This window comes from Melanerpes formicivorus, unplaced genomic scaffold (assembly GCF_026170545.1).
Source record: "Melanerpes formicivorus ecotype bairdi unplaced genomic scaffold, bMelFor1.0.p_v2 SCAF_6, whole genome shotgun sequence".
Lineage (NCBI taxonomy): Eukaryota > Metazoa > Chordata > Aves > Piciformes > Picidae > Melanerpes > Melanerpes formicivorus.
The window spans coordinates 31,417,889-31,436,293 of record NW_027142358.1 but is presented as its reverse complement, the minus strand read 5'-3'; the positions used below and the strand labels follow the sequence as shown (position 1 = coordinate 31,436,293).

The following is an 18,405-nucleotide window of genomic DNA, read 5'->3' as shown; positions in this document are numbered from 1 at the left end:
GTCACCATCCCTGGAGGTGTTTAGGAAGAGCCTGGATGGGTGCTTGGTGCCATGGTTTAGTTGATCAGATGGTGCTGGGTGATAGGTTGGACTTGATGATCTTGGAGGTCTCTTCCAACCTGCTTAATTCTATTCTATTCTAAACAAGCCCAAGGCCCAGCCAACCCCACAGGTATCTAAGTTACAAGCACCCTGCAGTCCCTGGAACGATTCCAGGCTGGGTTGTTTGAGGGTCTGAGCACCCTGCTCTAGTTGCTGATGTCCCTGCTGGTTGCAGGGGGGTTGGAGTGGATGACCTTCAGAGGTCCTTTCCAACCCAAAGCAGTCTGATTCCACCATCCACCTCCTGCCAGGCAGCTCCTTGGCTTCAGCTCATTTCTGGCTGCTTTGTGGCAGCCAGGTGCTTGTTCCCAGGCTGTGGGATCACCTCCCTGCTGCTGAGACCACTGGTGAGCTCCTGAGCATCCCCCTAGGACCAAACCTCACCAGGCTTTTTATCAGGTCTGTAGTGAGGAGCTGCCCTTGGACCCTGGATGTCCAGGTGCTTGGTCCTGGAGGAGGATCCTTTTATCCTTGGTCTTGGAGGGCACAATGCTGCATTATGGGATGGGGGAGCTGAATCCCACCCAGCTGCTGCCTGCCTCCCTTTGCTGCTGTCTCATGTGTTGCAATACCCAAAATTAGCTGAACTGGAGGTGTTTGCAGCCAGGCTGGAGGTGGCTCTGAGCAGCCTGCTGTAGTGTGATGTGTCCCTGGCCATGGCAGGGGGGTTGGAACTGGCTGAGCCCTGAGGTCCCTTCCAGCCCTGACAATTCTATGGAGAACATCTCTCTGGCCCAGTCCAGTGGCTCTGGCTTAGTTCAGCACCAGGCCATGAAGGGTGGCTAGCAGGAGGATGGAGACTGCCTTTTCATGAGGAGTGCCATGGAAAAGGCAAGGGGTGGTGGGGATAAGGTACTGCTGGGGACATTCCCACTGCACTGCAGAAGAAGATGTTTCCCCAGGAGCACAGTCAGGCATTGGAATCATCTCCCAAGGGAAGCAGTGGAGTCCCTTACCCTGGACAGACACTGGTGAGAGCCTGGCACAGGCTGCCCAGGGAGGTGGTGGGAGCCTCATCCCTGGAGGTTTTGAAGGCCAGGCTGGATGTGGCTGTGAGCAACCTGCTGGAGTGTGAGGTGTCCCTGGGCATGGCAGGGGGGTTGGAACTGGCTGAGCCTTGAGGTCCCTTCCAACCCTGACAATCCTATGAGGAGCATCTCTCTGGCTCCATGGGGCCTGGCCCTGCCTGCTGCTGTTGGCAGAGCAGGAGAGAAGCCTCTCTGATCCACCTCCCTATGCACACATCCACACCCAGGTCAGCAGAAAGAGAAAGGTGGTACTGGTCTGGGCAAAGAAGAGCTTCTGAGCTTGCACTCACCACTGACACTGTGGTCAGGTAGGAAATGAGGAGCAATGAGGCCCAGGCAGGGCTGAAGCCTGGGCACAGCCATGGCCAGGGTGTGTTTCGTCACCCACCTCCATCCCTTCGTGCCCAGCAGGGAGGAGCGATGCTGATCACCAGGTGCCTTGCTTGCTGCTCATCAGTGGGGGCTGGGGCAAGGTGGTTTTAGGCAATCCCTGATGCAGCCTGTGGTGCTGCCTTGGTTGCTCTGGCTTGCAGATGTTCTCCTCCATGCTCCAGGTAAGGAGGGTGGTGCTGGCTGAAGGGTATCTGCACGCTTGGGGTCAGGGGGTGAACCTTCTTGCCCCATCACTGGTGGCTGCAGAGGCCGTGAGGAGGGTCTCCAGCTCAGGATACATGCCTGGTGCTTGGGCACAGAGAGTCCTCCTGCAGCTCAGGGGCACGTGGTGGCAGAGAGGTGCTGGTGGAGGCGCTCGATGAAGTCCACTTGGGACTGCGGCAGGAGGCGGTTCACCACGGACGCGGGGACCCAGCCCTTGGGGAGAGAAAGCAGCCGGGGTTTGCTTCCAGGGGGACACCCACCCCGGGGAGGAGGGTGCCCCTGCACACTGGAACCTGTCCCACCCCCCATCCCGTGGTGGCAACTTGCCTTCAGGTCCATGCTGAGGAGCCAGGTGAGGTGGGTGCGGCCGGGGTCCCCTGCCAGCGGCTGCAGGACGATGCAGCTCAGCCGAGACTCAGCCCTGTGGTGGGCAAGGGAGAGGGCAGTGAGGCTCTGCTCCAGGGTGGGTGGGTGGGGTTATGCAACATGGGAATAAGGACATTCCAGAGGCCCTGCATTGCCATACCTAGTGCAAAACCCATGGTCACAGTGGTGGTCAACCCCCCCACAGGGACACAGAATCACAGAAACGTTCAGGTTGGGAAAGGCCCTGGGGATCACCAAGCCCAGCCCAGAACCCTGCTCTGCAAGGGTCAGCCCTCAACCATAGCCCCAAGCACCACATCCAAAACACCTTCAAACACATCCAGGGTTGGGGACTCCACCACCTCCCTGGGCAGCACATTCCTGACCACTTTTGCTGGCAAGAAATTGCTCCTAATGTCCAGTCTGAACCTACCCAGCTTCAGCTTGAGGCTGCTCCCTCTTGTTCTGTCACTAATTACCTGAGAAGAGACCAGCAGCAGCCTCTCCACAATCTCCTTGCAGGTAGCTGTAGAGAGCCAGGAGGTCTCCTCTCAGCCTCCTCTTTTTCACACTAACCATCCCCAGCTCCTTCAGCTGCTCCTCATCAGATTTATTCTCCAGGCCCTTCCCATCTTCCTTGCCCTCCTCTGCCCTGGCTCCAGCACCTCCACATCTCTCTTGTATTGAGGTGCCCCAAACTGGACACAACTCTCCCCAGAGCTGAGTACAAAGGGACACAAAGCAGCCCAGACCTCCTCAGCCCTGCTATCTGCCAAAGGAAAGCCAGCAGGGCTCCTCTCAGCCTCCTCCTTGTCAAACTGAACAGCCCCGGCTCCTTCAGTCACTCTCCATCAGAGTCCCCTGGGGGGGGAGGGAGGAGGGGCTTACCTGATGCACCCCTCTTGCAAGGGCAGAGGCTCTGGGTGGGTGGCAGTGCCCACCAGGTAGATGGCTGCGTCCCTCCTGCCGCGGTGCCGGACGCTGACAAAGTCCCTCTGCCCCACCAGGTTGCCTGGGCTGGGCGCAGTGACCTCGTGTGTCAGCAGCGTGTCCCTCCCGACCTGCTGCAGCACCTACCACGGGAACAGAATAGAATTCACCGGCTTGGAAGTGACCTCTGACATCATGGAGCCCAACCTATCACCCAGCACCACCTAATCAACAGCTTGGGACCACCACGTGTCTTGATGCCAGCGGGCTGGTGAAGCGCAGCTTCTCTCCCTGAGGTGCCACCCTGCTCTTGCAGGAGCACAGAAGTAGCTCAAATCCTTCCCTGATCCTTCAGTGGTGGAGTCACCATCCCTGGAGGTGTTTAGGAAGAGCCTGGATGGGGTGCTTGGTGCCATGGTTTAGTTGATCAGATGGTGCTGGGTGATAGGTTGGACTTGATGATCTCAAAGGTCTCTTCCAGCCTGGTGAATTCTATTCTATTCTATTCTATTCTATTCTATTCTATTCTATTCTATTCTATTCTATTCTATTCTATTCTATTCTATTCTATTCTATTCTATTCTATTCTATTCTATTCCATCCCATCCCATCCCATTCTATCCTATCCAACTCCATCCTATCCCATCCTATCCTATCCCATCCTATCCTATCCTATCCTATCCTATCCTATCCTATCCTATCCTATCCTATCCTATCCTATCCTATCCCATTCCATACTATTGCATCCTATTCTATCCCATCCCATCCCATCCCATCCCATCCCATCCCATCCCATCCATCTCTATGAATAGGACTTTTTTACTGGGGGGGGAGGGGGGGAAGATGGGAATGCTAGCAGCCACCTGCACCATGGTGGCATCCCTCCCCACCTTACCTTCACCTGGCTGAGGGCTGGGTTCCACCGAGGCATCTGCTCCATCCTCTCGAAGAGCTCCTGGTGGAGCTGTGCCACTGGCACAGCCAGGACCACCTCTGCCCTGAACACCTTGCCAAGCCCGGGGAGGGCAGCGCTGCTCACCGTGGCCCCAGCCTCCTGGGAGAGGAGAAGGTCTGTGTCACACCTGCACTCCTGTGTCCAGTTCTGGGGCCCTCACTTTAAGAAGGACATTGAGACGCTGGAAGGTGTCCAGAGAAGGGCAAGAAAGCTGGGGAGGGGTCTGGAGCACAGCCCTGTGAGGAGAGGCTGAGGGAGCTGGGGTTGCTTAGCCTGGAGAAGAGGAGGCTCAGGGGAGACCTTCTTGCTGTCTGCAGCTCCCTGAAGGGAGGCTGTAGCCAGGTGGGGGTTGGTCTCTTCTTCCAGGCAAGCAGTATCACAGTATGACCAAGGTTGGAAGAAGCAGCACCTGAACAGGAGGACACAGTCTCAAGCTGTGCCAGGGGAGGTTTAGGCTGGAGGTTAGGAAGAAGTTCTTCCCAGCAAGAGAGATTGGCCACTGGAATGTGCTGCCCAGGGAGGTGGTGGAGTCACCATCACTGGAGGTGTTCAAAAAAGGCTTGGATGTGGCACCTGGAGCCATGGTTTAGTTGCCAGGAGGTGATAGGTGATAGGTAATAGGTTGGACTGGATGATCTCTGAGGTCTTTTCCAAGCTGGCTGATTCTGTGGTTGTGTGATTCTGTGTCACACCAGGGTGGTGGTTGGGGTTTAAGAGCTTATTTCTGGCTCAGCTGAAGAGCTCAGGGCCAACCACCACCACAAAGCTGGGCTGGACACCCCCATCAGGCTGTGCTGCCCTTCAGGGAGACCTGGGCAGAGGGGAACCTCATCAAGTTCAACAAGGGCAAGTGGATAGAGTCCTGCACCTGGGGAGGAACAACCCCCTGCACCAGAACAAGGGGAGGAGGTGTTGGCCTGCTGGAAAGCAGCTCTGCAGAGAGGACCTGGCAGTGCTGGTGGGCAAGAAGTTCATCATGAGCCAGCAATGTGCCTTCATGGCCAAGAAGGCCACTGGGATCCTGGGCTGCACTCAGAAGACTCTGGCCAGCAGGTCAGGGGAGGTTCTCCTCCCCCTCTACTCTGCCATGGTGGGGCCACACTTGGAGTATTATGTCCAGTACCAGTGGGGGGTTGGATTCTGTGATCTCCAGAGGTCCCTTCCAACCCCCAGCACTCTGGTTCTACAGGAATGCACCTGCTTTTCCCCAGCATGATTACCTGAGCTTCCCCTTCCAAGCTTTTCCCTGCTGCCAGGCTCCCCTGCAGCTCTGCTTGCCAACACACCCCTGGTTTGGAGCAGGAGGAGGGAGGGAAGCCAATCTCCCGGCTCCAGACTCAGCTTCTCCTCCTGGGAGCCCCCTCCAGCAGGGAGCATCTGCACTGCCACAGAATCACACAGCAGTGGGTGTTGGAAAGGGACCTCTGGAGGTCACTTCAGGCAGGTATGTCTGGTTGCACAGGCATGCATCCAGGTGGGGCTGGAATCTCCCCAGGGCAGGAGACTCCACAACCTGCCTGGGCAGCCTGCTCCAGGGCTCCAGCAGCCTCACACCAGAGATTGCCTTCATGCTGAGATGGAAATGTCTGTCTCCCACTTCGTGCCCATTGCCCCTTGTCCTGTCACTGGGCACCACTGCAAAGAGTCTGCCCCCATCCTCTTGCCCCCCATCCTGTAGCTATTGATCAGCACTGATCAGATCCCCTCTGGGGCTGCTCTCCCCCAGGCTCAACAGCCCCAGGGCTCTCAGCCTCTCCTCCTCACAGAGATGCCCCAGGCCCCTCAGCATCTTTGTAGCAGCCACCCTGGCAGCTCCCTTGAACTAGGGAGACCAGAACTGGACCCCAGTGCTTTACCTTCATCACTTCTGCCTGCCAGCTGGTGTGGTGCTGCAGGATGCTCAGGGCTCGCTGCAGGGCCCTCTCGCCCTGAGTGATGTAGGAAAGGTCCACAGTGGAGGGCTGGCTGGGGCTGAGGTCTCCAGCAGGCTCTGGGCATGTGGCTGCAGGAGCAAGGCAGAGCAATGTGAACCTTCCCCAATGCTTTGCTGAGACAGACCTGAGGGAGGAGCTGGAGCACAGGGGTTGGTGAGCCAAAGGCTTGGCATTGAGCATGCAGCTGGTGTCCTCTTGGGCTTGGGGACAGTTTGGTGAAGAGAGCCTCCCCCTCAGGAGCATCCCAGGCGTTCATGCATCAGGAATGCAACGAGGCTGGAGAGAGGTCTGGAGCACAGCCCTCTGAGGAGAGGCTGAGGGAGCTGGGGTTGCTTAGCCTGGAGAAGAGGAGGCTCAGGGGAGACCTTCTTGCTGTCTACAACTCCCTGAAGGGAGGTTGTAGCCAGGTGGGGGTTGGTCTCTTCTCCCAGGCAAGCAGCCCCAGAACAAGAGGACACAGTCTCAAGCTGTGCCAGGGGAAGTTTAGGCTGGAGGTGAGGAGAAATTTCTTCCCAGAGAGAGTTGTTAGCCATTGGGATGTGCTGCCCAGGGAGGTGGTGGAGTCACCATCCCTGGAGGTGTTCAAGAGGGGATTGGATGTGGCACTTGGTGCCATGGTTTAGTCATGAGGTCTGTGGTGACAGGTTGGACTTGATGATCTTTGAGGTCTCTTTCCCAACCTTACTGATTCCATTCCATTCCATTCCATTCCATTCCATTCCATTCCATTCCATTCCATTCCATTCCATTCCATTCCATTCCATTCCATTCCTTATTCTATTCCTATTTCTATTCTATTCCTATTTCTATTCTAAGCTGCCAGTAAGCCCAGCCCAGCAGTGAGAACACAACTCTGTCCCCCCCAGCTATGGGTCAGACCACCTGGCCAAGGGGAGCATTTCAACATGCAGCCCTCTGTCCTGTGAGTGGCTTGGTAGCCCAGGGTGACCTTACCTTTCTCCTTCCCCACCAGCCTCTGAATATAGGGAGGGATTTTGGAAGGCAGGTGATGGGATCCTCTTTCCAGCAGACCTCTCATGTCCTTCTGTATGGCTGCAATTGCTGTTGTCTTCAAGCCTAGGGGAGAGAGATGTGGGTGAAGAAGACCATAGGATGGAATCATAGGCTGGTTTGGGTTGGAAGGGACCTTTAAAGCTCATCTAGTTGGGTAGTGATAGGGGTGGGATGGAGGAAAGCCAGAAGTGGGTAGATGGAGATTGGATGTGAGGAAGAAGTTGTTCCCCATGAGGGTGGTGAGAGCCTGGCACAGGCTGCCCAGGGGGGTGGTGGAAGCCTCACTCCTGCCTGGAGGTGTTTGCAGCCAGGCTGGATGTGGCTGTGAGCAACCTGCTGTAGTGTGAGGTGTCCCTGGGCATGGCAGGGGGGTTGGGGCTGGCTGAGCCTTGAGGTCCCTTCCAGCCCTGAGAATTCTGTGATTTTAGTCCAACCCCCCTGCAGTCAGCAGGGACATCTAGAGCAGGTTGCTCAGAGCTCCAGACAACCTCCCCTGAAATGGTTCCAGGGATGGGGAGTATCTACCACCTCTCTGGGCAGCCTGGGCCAGGGTCTCACCACCCTCAGTGTCAAACATTCCTTCCTTCTCTCCAATCATAATCTCCCTCTTTCAGTTCAAACCATCACCCCTTGTCCTGTCCCAACAGACTCTGCTCAAGTCTGTCCCCAGCTTTCTGCTTGGCCCCACTAGGTACTAAAAGGCCACCAGAAGGTCTCCCTGGTGCCTTCCAGGCTGAAGAACCCCAACTCTCTCAGCCTGGCCTCACAGCAGAGGTGCTCCAGCCCTCAAGGTGTGGTCTCCCACATCCCTGCTGGGTGCTGCTTGGCAGTAGCACAGTAGCACAGTATCACAGTATAGCCAAGGATGGAAGAGATCTCAAAGATCATCAAGTCCAACCTGTCACCACAGACCTCATGACTAGACCATGGCACCAAGTGCCACATCCAATCCCCTCTTGAACACCTCCAGGGATGGGGACTCCACCACCTCCCTGGGCAGCACATCCCAATGGCTAACAACTCTCTCTGGGAAGAACTTTCTCCTCACCTCCAGCCTAAACTTCCCCTGGTGCAGCTTGAGACTGTAGTCCCAGCCCACCCTGCACATGACAGAAGGCAGGACTTGCAGAGCTGCTGCACAGCTGTGACATTGAGACACTGGCAGAGGTTGCCCAGGGAGGTGGAGGAAGCCTCCTGCCTGGAGGTGTTTGCAGCCAGGCTGGATGTGGCTGTGAGCAACCTGCTGCAGTGTGAGGTGTCCCTGCCCATGGCAGGGGGTTGGAGCTGGCTGAGCCTTGAGGTCCCTTCCAGCCCTGACAATTCTGTGATTCCCAAGGGACCACCTCCCCAGGGGATGCCCACCAAGGGCAGCCTCAGCATCTCCTTGGGGACCTCCTCTCCTGCCTGTGCTTCCCGAGCTGAGGGGGCAGCCGCGTGGTGCTTACCGGGCAGGTTGCGGAGGGGGTCGTGGGCGATGCCGCAGCACAGCTTGAAGGTGGCCTGCAGCATGGCGTGGGAGTGGGGCTGCCTCTGGAGCCTGCTGCACCACCACCAGCCCTTTATAGCCAGCCTGAAGGACAGGAGCTCGCTGCCAGCCGGCTGCTGGGAGTGGGGAGCGCTCAAGGACGAGGCTCAGCCGGAGGAGGAGCCGGAGGGAAAGGCCAAGCTCCCCTGCTGCAGGAGCAGTCCCTGCTGCTCCTCCTCCTGCTGAGCATCACAGAAGCAACCAGCTTGGAAAAGACCTCACAGATCATCAAGTCCAACCTCTTACCTGATACCTAACACCTCCTGACAACTAAACCACAGCTCCAAGTGCCACATCCAAGCCTTTTGTGAACACCTCCAGGGATGGGGACTCCACCATTCCCATGGCCAATCTCTCTTGCTGGGAAGAACTTCTTCCTAACCTCCAGCCTAAACCTCCCCTGGTGCAGCTTGAGACTGTGTCCTCTTGTTCTGGGGCTGGGTGCCTGGCAAGAAGGTCTCCCCTGAGCCTCCTCTTCTCCAGGCTAAGCAACCCCAGCTGCCTCAGCCTCTCCTCACAGGGCTGTGCTCCAGACCCCTCCCCAGCTTTCTTGCCCTTCTCTGGACACCTTCCAGCAGCTCAACCTCTTTCCTAACCTGAGGAGCCCAGAAATGGACACAGTCCTCAAGGTGTGGTCTAAGCAGTGCTGAGTCCAGGGGCACAATGCCCTCCCTGCTCCTGCTGGCCACACTGTTCCTGCTGCAGGCCAGATGAGATGCTCTGGTGGTCCACACTGGCACTTGTTTGAGGATGGTGATGGCAAAGGCAACTGGCAGCACCTGCATGGAGGGAAGGATGAAGCCACACCTTCAAGTCTGGCTTCAGTTTTGGGCCCCTCACTCCAAGAACTGGCTGAGCCTTGAGGTCCCTTCCAGCCCTGACAGTGCTGTGATTCTGTGACCCAGCAGGTCTGCTGCTTCACCTTGTCAGAGGAGCCATCAAAAGCACAAGGAGAAGGTCTGAAGAGCTCCATGCTGATAGATGCAGTGGTCCCACCACTGCTGGGACTAACAGAGGGCTGCAGGGGATGCTGAGGAGGGAGGAAAAGGAGGTGAGAGGGAAATAAGGAATGACTTGGGGGAGTTCCAAGAGCATCAATGAGCACCACAACTTCCACGAAGTCCCCACAGGAGGGCACAGCATGTTCTGTGAGCCTGGCTCTAGCAGCAGCCTCCACACTGGGTAAGAGCAAAGCTCTCCTGGAATCCTTTTGACTGGGAGACAACTTGAAGATCCTCTCCTCCCTAACTGGGGGAGACCTTCAACCCAGCACTGCCAGGCCATCACTAAACCACATCCCTCAGCACCACATCCACACAGCTCTGAAATCCCTCCAGGCATGAGGACTCCACCACTGCCCTGGGCAGCCTGCTCCAGGCCTGGACAACCCTTTCCTGAACCTCCCCTGCTGCAGCCTGAGGTAATTTCCTCTTGTCCTATCACTTGGGCACACCTTCTGCACTGCTGGTATCTCTTTTTCTTTCTCCTGCAGGAAGCATCCCATCCCATCCCACCCCACCCCACCCCACCTTATCTCCTCCCTTCCCCTGCCTGCAGCTCTCCCCCTGTTGGCAGGGCTGGAGCAGCTGGAGCAGCTTCCTAGGCAAACATCCTTTTTCTTCCCCATGGATTGCAGCCCTGCTGTGCTGCAAGGTTTTCTCCCAGCCCTGGGGACTTCTTGGCTCAGCCCAGCCCAGATCCCAGGCTCCCTGCCTGCCTCACCAGCCCTGGCCCTGAGCTTTTCCTCCTCTAGGATCAGCTCCTGGCACAGCAGCTGTGTCCTGTTGCAGCTCCACAGCTTCCTCCTGTCAGTCCTGATTGCTGGGCAGCACATAACAGCAAACTCCTGAGGCTTGCCTGCTCCTTGGATGCTCTGCTCTTGCATTCTGCCTGCTCTGGGGTGACTTCCTAGGAGGTTGTACCCAAGTGAAGGCTTCTCTGAGTGTCCCATGCGTGCAGGAAGCCTTGTGGAGCTGCCTGTGGGATGAGCATGGTCCAGAGCAGCTGCAAAGTGGTTTGAGAGCTGTCCCCCTGCAGGTCTATGGGAGATTGGCTGCTGCCAGAGCAGTGCTGGTGAGTTCCAAACCATTTCCTCTGGACTGTTGATGGGGCCTGGGGAGTCATCCAGGGTGAAGTGGTGCCTGGAGCATCTCTGTGAGGAGGAGGAGGAAAGGCTGAGGGACCTGGGGCTGTTGAGCCTGCAGAAGAGCAGCAGCCCCAGAGGGGATCTGAGCAATGCTCAGCAAGAGCTAAAGGGTGGGGGGCAAGAAGAGGGAACCAGACTCTTGTCAGAGGTGCCCAGTGACAGGCCAAGGGGCAAAGGGCCTCGATTCAGCTCTCCTTTCCACAAGAGCATCAGAACTACAAAAGCTTCCAGAAGCCCAGCCAGGGCATCAGAGGTGTGGGAGAGCCTCAAGTGACTTCAGACAATAGATGGGGCTGCTGATGACATGGCAGAGGCAACCCTCCCCCCACCTCCCCCATCAGATTTGCATACAGACAAGAGGAGAGGCTCCAAATGCTTCTGGGTTCATAAGGCTAAAGCAAAGAGTTTGGGTCCAGAGCTGCCCTCCCCCCACTTCATCTGGCCCCACCCCAAAGGCAGTGGGAGGTAAGAGGGGGCAGCTGTGGTGGGAAGCACACAAGGGGCTCTCTGCTCCCCTAAACAACAGCACCAGGAAATGCTCTGTGCCCAACAAAGAGAAGGTCCTTCAGGACATCCCTCGTGTCCAGGGAGTGATTCTCCACAGGATCCTTCCATCCAGGGGTGGGGAAAGAGATCCAGCAGCAGATCCCCAAAGGATCCTTCCATCCAGGGGTGGGGAAAGAGATCCAGGAGCAGATCTCCAATGGATCTTTGCATCCAGGAGTGGGGAAAGAGATCCAGGAGCAGATCTCCAAAGGATCATTCCATCCAGGAGCAGGGAAAGAGATCCAGGAGCAGATCCCCAAAGGATCCTGCACCCAGGAGTGGGGAAAGAGATCCAGCAGCTCCTCGTGCTCAGGAAGCTTTGCTTCAGGGTTAAAGGGTGGTGGAGAGCATCCCTGTGAGGAGAATAAGCTGAGAGCCCTGGGGCTGCTCAGCCTGGAGGAGATCTGATCCATGCTGAGCAATAGCTAAAGGATGGGGAGCAAGGGGATGGGGCCAGACTCTTTTCAGTGGTCCCCAGGGACAGCACAAGGGGCAAGGGGCACAAACTGGAACCCAGGAGGTTCCATCTGAACAGGAGGAGAAACTTCTTTGGTGTGAGGGTGCTGGAGCCCTGGGGCAGGCTGCCCAGAGACTCCAACCCCCACCTGGGCACTGTGCTCCTGGGCAAGCTGCTGTGGGTGCCCTGCTTTAGCAGGGTGGGGCTGGGCTGGATGATCTCCAGCGATCCCTTCTGACCCCTACCACACTTTATTTGCAAGCTGCCCAGGAAGGAGCGAGCTGCTGAGCTCTGCCCCAGCGCCTGGAAGCTGCCCTTCCACCGGGGCAGAGCCTGCCCGCCCGAGCTCTCTCCTCTCACACACATTTCCCCTGGCTTTTGTGCGCGCTGTCTCCGGGTAGTTGTGTCTCTGCCGGCAGAGACAGGCAGATAATGCTTTATCTGCCCCCTTCGGTGAGCTGTGGCCAGCTGCTCCCCCGAGGGCTGTACGAGATGTCCCGGGAAGGGGCAGGGGAGCAGACAATATCCCCGAGGGCCCGGGCTGGCAGGCTTGGAGGCCAGGAGAGGGTGGAATTGCCGCAGGACATCCCCGCTCGCAGCTCCGGGGGGGCGCCGCGGGTCAGCCCCACTCCCCTGCTGCAGCTGTGGGGCAGCCCTGGCTGTGGGGTGCCTTGCGCCCAGCCCTTGCGTGGGACCGGCAGAGGGGTTCTGCCCTGCCACCTCCCCTGCCTTGGCTGCAGCCGCTGGAGGTCACTGCTGATCCGCAGCTCCGCATGCCAAAGCTGCCTTCCGAGAGGCGGGAAGGAGCTCTGCCCCCGCCCCAGGCTCCGGGCTGCTCTGCTCCTGACCCCTTGCGAGCTCGATGGGAGCTGGGGGGTTGCTGGCATGTGGGGCCTCCACTAGCAGGAAGATCTGGCACCTCAACCCTTCCTGATCACCCCTGTGACCCGCTCCTGGGTGCAAGGATCCTTTGGGGAATCACTCCTGGATCTCTTTCCCTGCTCCTGGGTGCAAGGATCCTTTGGAGGTCTGCTTCTGCATCTCTGCCCCCACTCCTGGATGCAAGGATCCCTTGGATATCTGCTTCTGGATCTCTTTCCCTACTCCTGAATGCAAGGATCCATTGGGGACCTGCTCCTGGATCTCTTTCCCCACTCCTGGATGCAAGGATCCATTGGAGGTCTCCTCCTGGATCTCTTTCCCCACTCCTGGATGCAAGGATCCATTGGAGGTCTCCTCCTGGATCTCTTTCCCCACTCCTGGATGCAAAGATCCTTTGGAGGTCTGCTCCTGGATCTCTTTCCCCACTCCTGGGTGCAAGGATCCCTTGGGGACCTGCTCAGTGTGCGAAGTGCAGCCTGGCTCAGCCCAGAGGCTGAGCAGGAAGCAAGAGGAGTGGGAAATGCTGGGCTGCTGCTGGTGCAAGGGTGAAGGTGGGCACAAGTAGCACTTGGAGCTGCTGGCAGCAGCTCAGCAGAAGGCTGAGCAGTGCAGGCAGGAGGAGATGGGCTCCCACCTCCCAGGGTCATGCAGGGATCCTCCTGTTCAGCTCCGAGGGCAAGTCCCAGGGCAGCTGTCCTTGAGGCTTGCTCTGAGCGAGACTGCCCTGGAATCAGCAGAGCTTGCTGGTGGGGAAGCCCTGATTTGAAGCCAAGTCTTGGCTGGTCTCCAGCACCTTTGCAGAGGTTGGCAGGAGGGTTAGGCAGCGTCTTTGGCCTCGTGGGAGCCCTCTTGCAGGGCTGCCATCACCCCTAAGGGTGCTCTGGGGTGTTCTGGGAGCAGAGGTAGTCCTCATGTCACAGAGTCACAGAACATTACAGGTTGGAAGGGACCCCCAGAGACCATCAAGCCCACCCCCCCTGCCAAAGCAGCATCACCTAAGGGTAATCAGCACAGGAATGCATCCAGGTGGGGCTTGAAAGCCTCCAGGGAAGGAGACTCCACAACCTCTCTGGGCAGCCTGCTCCAGGGCTCTGCCACCCTCACTGCAAAGAAGTTTCTCCTCATGCTGAGCTGAAACCTTCTCTGTTCCACTTTGTCTCCATTGCTCCTTGGCTTAGCACTGTGCACCACCCAAAGGAGCTTGGCCCCCTCCCCTTGCCCCCCACCCCTCAGCTATTGATAGGCATTGATCAGATCCCCTCTCAGCCTTCTCTTCTCCAGACTAAACAGCCCCAGGGCTCTCAGTCTCTCTCCACAGGGGAGATGCTCAAGTCCCCTGAGCATCCTCCTGGCTCTCTGTTGGACTCTCTCCAGCAGGTCTCTGTCTGTCTTGAACTGGGGAGCCCAAAACTGGACACAATACTCAAGGTGAGGTCTCAGCAGGGCAGAGCAGAGGGGGAGCAGAACCTCCCCAGCCCTGCTGGCCACACTTTTCCTGCTGCACCCCAGGACCCCATTGGCTCTCTTGGCCCCCAGGGCACACTGCTGTCCCCTGCAGAGCTTGCTGCCCACCAGCACTCCAAGGTCTTCCTCTGTGGAGCTGCTTTCCAGCAGGGCAGCCTCTGACCTGTCCTGGTGCCTGCAGCCCTGATGGGCCTTTTAGCTATGCATCCCAGGCAAGCAGCACCAGAACAAGAGGACACAGTCTCAAGCTGTGCCAGGGGAGGTTTAGGCTGGAGGTGAGGAGAAAGTTCTTCATAGAAAGAGAGCTTGGCCATTGGAATGTGCTGCCCAGGGAGGTGGTAGAGTCACCATCCCTGGAGGTGTTCAGGAAGAGCCTGGCTGGGGTGCTTGGTGCCATGGTTTAGTTGATGAGATGGTGCTGGGTGATAGGTTGGACTTGATGATGTTCAAGGTCTCTTCCAACCTGGTTAGTTCTGTTCCATTCTGTTCTATTCTGTTCCATTCTGTCATCTTGAAATCTGCACCTAGCAGGGAGGTCCCTGAGGAGCTTTGGCAGTGCAGCTCTGGCCTGCAGTGGTTGTGTTATGGGAGCTCCCCTTGGCCTCTCTGTCTCTTCTTCCCAGCTGCCTGCCCAGAGAAGAATCCAAGAGAGGAAAATCTAACCCCACATGGCCTTTGTGTCTGTCCATGAGCCATCAAGAGCCTCCAGCTGGAAAAGCAGGCAAGTTCCCTCCTCCCAAACCAGGAGGAGACCCCAGGGCTGCGTTGCCAGGCTCAGAATTTATTCAAAGTACTCAAAGTTCCTCTTTCTCTCCTGGAAAAAACAATTAACCTTTCATAACACACACCAAAAGGGCTCCAAAAAAACCCTGTTGTGCTCAGGGAAAGGATGAAGAAGATGCTTTCTGCTCTCCCTCCAGTGCTGGAGAGGTATCATAGTATCAGTCAGGGTTGGAAGGGACCACAAGGATCAGCTAGTTCCAACCCCCCTGCCATGGGCAGGGACACCCCACACTAGATCAGCCTGCCCAGAGCCTCAGCCAGCCTGGGCTTAAACACCTCCAGGGCTGGGGCCCCAACCACCTCCCCGGACAACCCATTCCAGGGCTTCACCACTCTCATGGGGAACAACTTCCTCCTCACCTCCAGCCTCAATCTCCCCACCTCCAGCTTCATTCCATTCCCCCTAGTCCTATCACTACCTGAGATCCTGAGCAGTCCCTCCCCAGCCCTCCTGTAGCCCCCTTCAGATACTGGAAGGCCACAATGAGGTCACCTCGGAGCCTTCTCTTCTGCAGACTGAACAGCCCCAACTCCTTCACTCTGTCCTCACAGGAGAGGAGCTCCAGCCCTCTGCTCATCCTCCTGGCCCTTCTCTGGACACCTTCCAGCACCTCCACATCCCTCTTGTCATAGGGGCTCCAGAACTGGAGGCAGTACTCCAGGTGGGGTCTCACCAGAGCTGAGCAGAGGGGGAGAATCACCTCCCTTGCCCTGCTGGCCACACTTCTCCTGCTGCAGCCCAGGATCTGGTTGGCTTTCTGGGCTGCAAGTGCACACTGAGAGCTCCTGGTGAGCTTCTCCTCCCCCAGCACCCCCAAGGCTCTCTCCTCAGGGCTGCTTTGCAGCCAGTCCCTGCCCAGCCTGGATTTGTGCCTGGGATTGCCTCCACCCAGCTGCAGGACCCTGCCCTTGGTCTTGTTGAAGCTCCTGAGGTTGGCTTGTGCCCACCTCTCCAGCCTGTCCAGGTCCCTCTGGATGGATCCCTTCCCTCCAGCCTGTCTGCTGCACCACACAGCTTGGTGTCAGCAGCAAACTTGCTGAGGGTGCACTCAGTGCCACTGTCCATGGCACCCACAGAGATGTTGAACAAGCCTGGTCCCAGGACTGATCCCTGAGGGACTCTGCTTGTCCCTGGCCTCCACTGGGACATGGAGCCATGGACAGCCACTCTTTGGGTGCAGCCATCAAGCCAGTTCCTTATCCATCTAGTGGTCACCCATCACACCCATGTGTCACCAGCCTGGAGACCAGGATGTGGTGTGGGACAGTGTCGAAGGCTGTGCTCAGCTCCAACTAAACGACATCAGCTGCTCTCCCCTCAGCTATTGATGTTGTCACCTGCTCATAGAAGGCCACCAGGTTGGTCAGGCAGGATTTGCCCTTGGCAAAGCCATGCTGACTGCTCCCAATCACCTCTTCACTATTCTTTTGAGCGAGTAGTGACTCCAGGAGGATCTGCTCCATGATCTTTCCAGGCACAGAGGTGAGACTGCCTGGCCTGGAGCTCCCTGGTTCCTCCTTCTTACCCTTTTTGAAGGTGGGGGTGATGTTTCCCCTTTTCCAGTCTGTGGGGGCTGCCCCAGACTGCCATGACTTTTGAAATATAATAGAGAGGGGTTTAGCAACCTCCTCTGAGGAGAATCCCAGTGGGGAAGAGGAATGCAGAGCCAGCAGAACAATATCTCCTGGGAGCTGAGGGCAGCTGTCCCAAACAGTCCCCCAAAGAGCCCAGAGCTCAGCAGAAAGAGGGAAGCTTGCTGGAACTCCTTGCTGCTGGAACTCCTTGCTGCTGGAACTCCTTGCTGCTGGAACTCCTTGCTGCTGGAACTCCTTGCTGCTGGAACGCTGCCTCCTCTCCCCCTTATCTCCAAGCTTATCTCCATCTGCCACCCCGAGGAAAAGAGAGCAGGGGAAGCTGCTGCTCAGCAGATAAGAGAGGCCAGAGGCTTCTCCATTCAGATGTAAACTTGGGATGGGGAACAAAACAAAGGCAGAGGAGAAGCTCTCCGGCAGCAGCCTAGCTGGGCTCGGCAGCTGGATGCAGCGCTGGAAAGCTCCTCGGCATGTGTTGGCTTGGAGGAAGAGAAGGAAGGGGGTGGAAGTGTGACACCCCCCCCCCCCCCACCACCACTCAGCTCCTCCAGTTTGGGTTGGGTGATGTCCACCCTGCAGGAGGTGAACCTGAAGCAGCAGCTTGGGAGGCTTTGGCCAAGCTCTCTGGGATGGATTCTCCTGTCCACACACATCACTCATGTGTCATCTCTTGGCCTCTGTGGCGCCACCCCAGATCGTCCTAGGGGTCCCCCCCCGTGCTCGTCGGGGAGGGCTCCCTTCCCCCCCCCCGCTCGTCCTAGAGGGGTCCATTCCCCCCTCCTCTCTGCTCGTCCCGTAGGGCTCCCCATCTCTACTCGTCCCAAAGTCCCCCCCCCCCATCTCTACTCGTCCTGGAGGGGTCCCCCCTCTGTGCTCGTCCCGTAGGGCCCCCCCATCTCTACTCATCCCAAAGTCCCCCCCCCCCGCTTGTCCTAGAGGGGAACCCCCATCTCTACTCGTCCCGGTGGTGTCCCCCACCCCAGTTGTCTTGGAGGTTTCCCCCCTCTCTGCTCACCCTAGGGTCCCCCCTCTCTGCTCATCCTGGAGGGCCCCCCTCTCTGCTCACCCTAGGGCCCCCCCTCTCTGCTCACCCTAGGGCCCCCCCTCTCTGCTCATCCTGGAGGGCCCCCCTCTCTGCTCACCCTAGGGCCCCCCCCTCTCTGCTCACCCTAGGGCCCCCCCTCTCTGCTCACCCTAGGGCCCCCCCCTCTCTGCTCATCCTGGAGGGCCCCCCTCTCTGCTCACCCTAGGGCCCCCCCTCTCTGCTCATCCTGGAGGGCCCCCCCTCTCTGCTCACCCTAGGGCCCCCCCTCTCTGCTCATCCTGGAGGCCCCCCCCCTCTCTGCTCACCCCAGGGGGTCCCCATCTCTGCCTGTCCTACGTGATGCCCACCTCTGCTCATCCTGGAGGGCTCCCCCCCTCTGCTCGCCCTAGGGCCTCCCTCTCTGCTCATCCTTGGGGGCCCCCACCTCTACTCGTCCCAGTCCCCAAGGGCTGGGGGCCTTAGCACCCCCCGGCAGCTCGTGGCCATGGCTTGGAAGCCTCTGGCTGCCAGCTGAGCGCTGCTGAGCTCAGCTCCTGCAGGTCAGCCCTGCCCGAGCTGCCCTTCCTCTGCTCCCGGGGGCTTCACCCCGCGCTGGCAGTCCTGCCGAGCTCCAGCCTCCCTTCTGCTTTGCTCCCCTCCTCACCGACGCTCAAATGCTGCTGCCCTTGTGGTTTGCAGTCCCCAGGGGGCTGGTGTGACCTTCTTGCAGCCCTGCTGCCTGTCCTGCAGGGCAAAACCGTGGGGAAAAGCCAAGCGCAGACCCCAGAGCAGGAGGCACAGCGCTGAGGGGCAGCACCCTGGGATGCTTTCATGCCTTGGACACACCAAGGTCTCTTCCTTTTTTAATGCAGCCAGTCCTTGCTTGGCTCCTTCAGCCTCCCCCAGGCTTTCTAAGCTCTGGCTTCAAGCTGATTCCCACAGAATCGTTTTGGCTGGAGGGGATCTTTAGGACCACCAAGTCCCAGCCCTGAGCCCAGGTCACCACTGAACCATGGCTCTCCGCATCACACCCCCCAGGGCTTTGACATCCCTCCAGGG

General features: G+C 58.1%; 1 protein-coding gene across 1 annotated transcript; it reads right to left on the bottom strand.

Moving 5' to 3' along the window:
• Nucleotides 1-1,838: 1,838 nt before the first annotated feature.
• Nucleotides 1,839-8,435, bottom strand: LOC137442136 (steroidogenic acute regulatory protein, mitochondrial-like). The gene is made up of 7 exons (XM_068140483.1): nucleotides 8,372-8,435; nucleotides 6,867-6,989; nucleotides 5,835-5,980; nucleotides 3,919-4,077; nucleotides 2,982-3,166; nucleotides 2,055-2,148; nucleotides 1,839-1,940 (listed from the first exon to the last, which is right to left on the bottom strand). The coding sequence occupies exons 1-7, from the start codon at nucleotides 8,433-8,435 to the stop codon at nucleotides 1,839-1,841; spliced, it is 873 nt and encodes a 290-aa protein (XP_067996584.1).
• Between the last annotated feature and the right edge of the window lie 9,970 nt (nucleotides 8,436-18,405).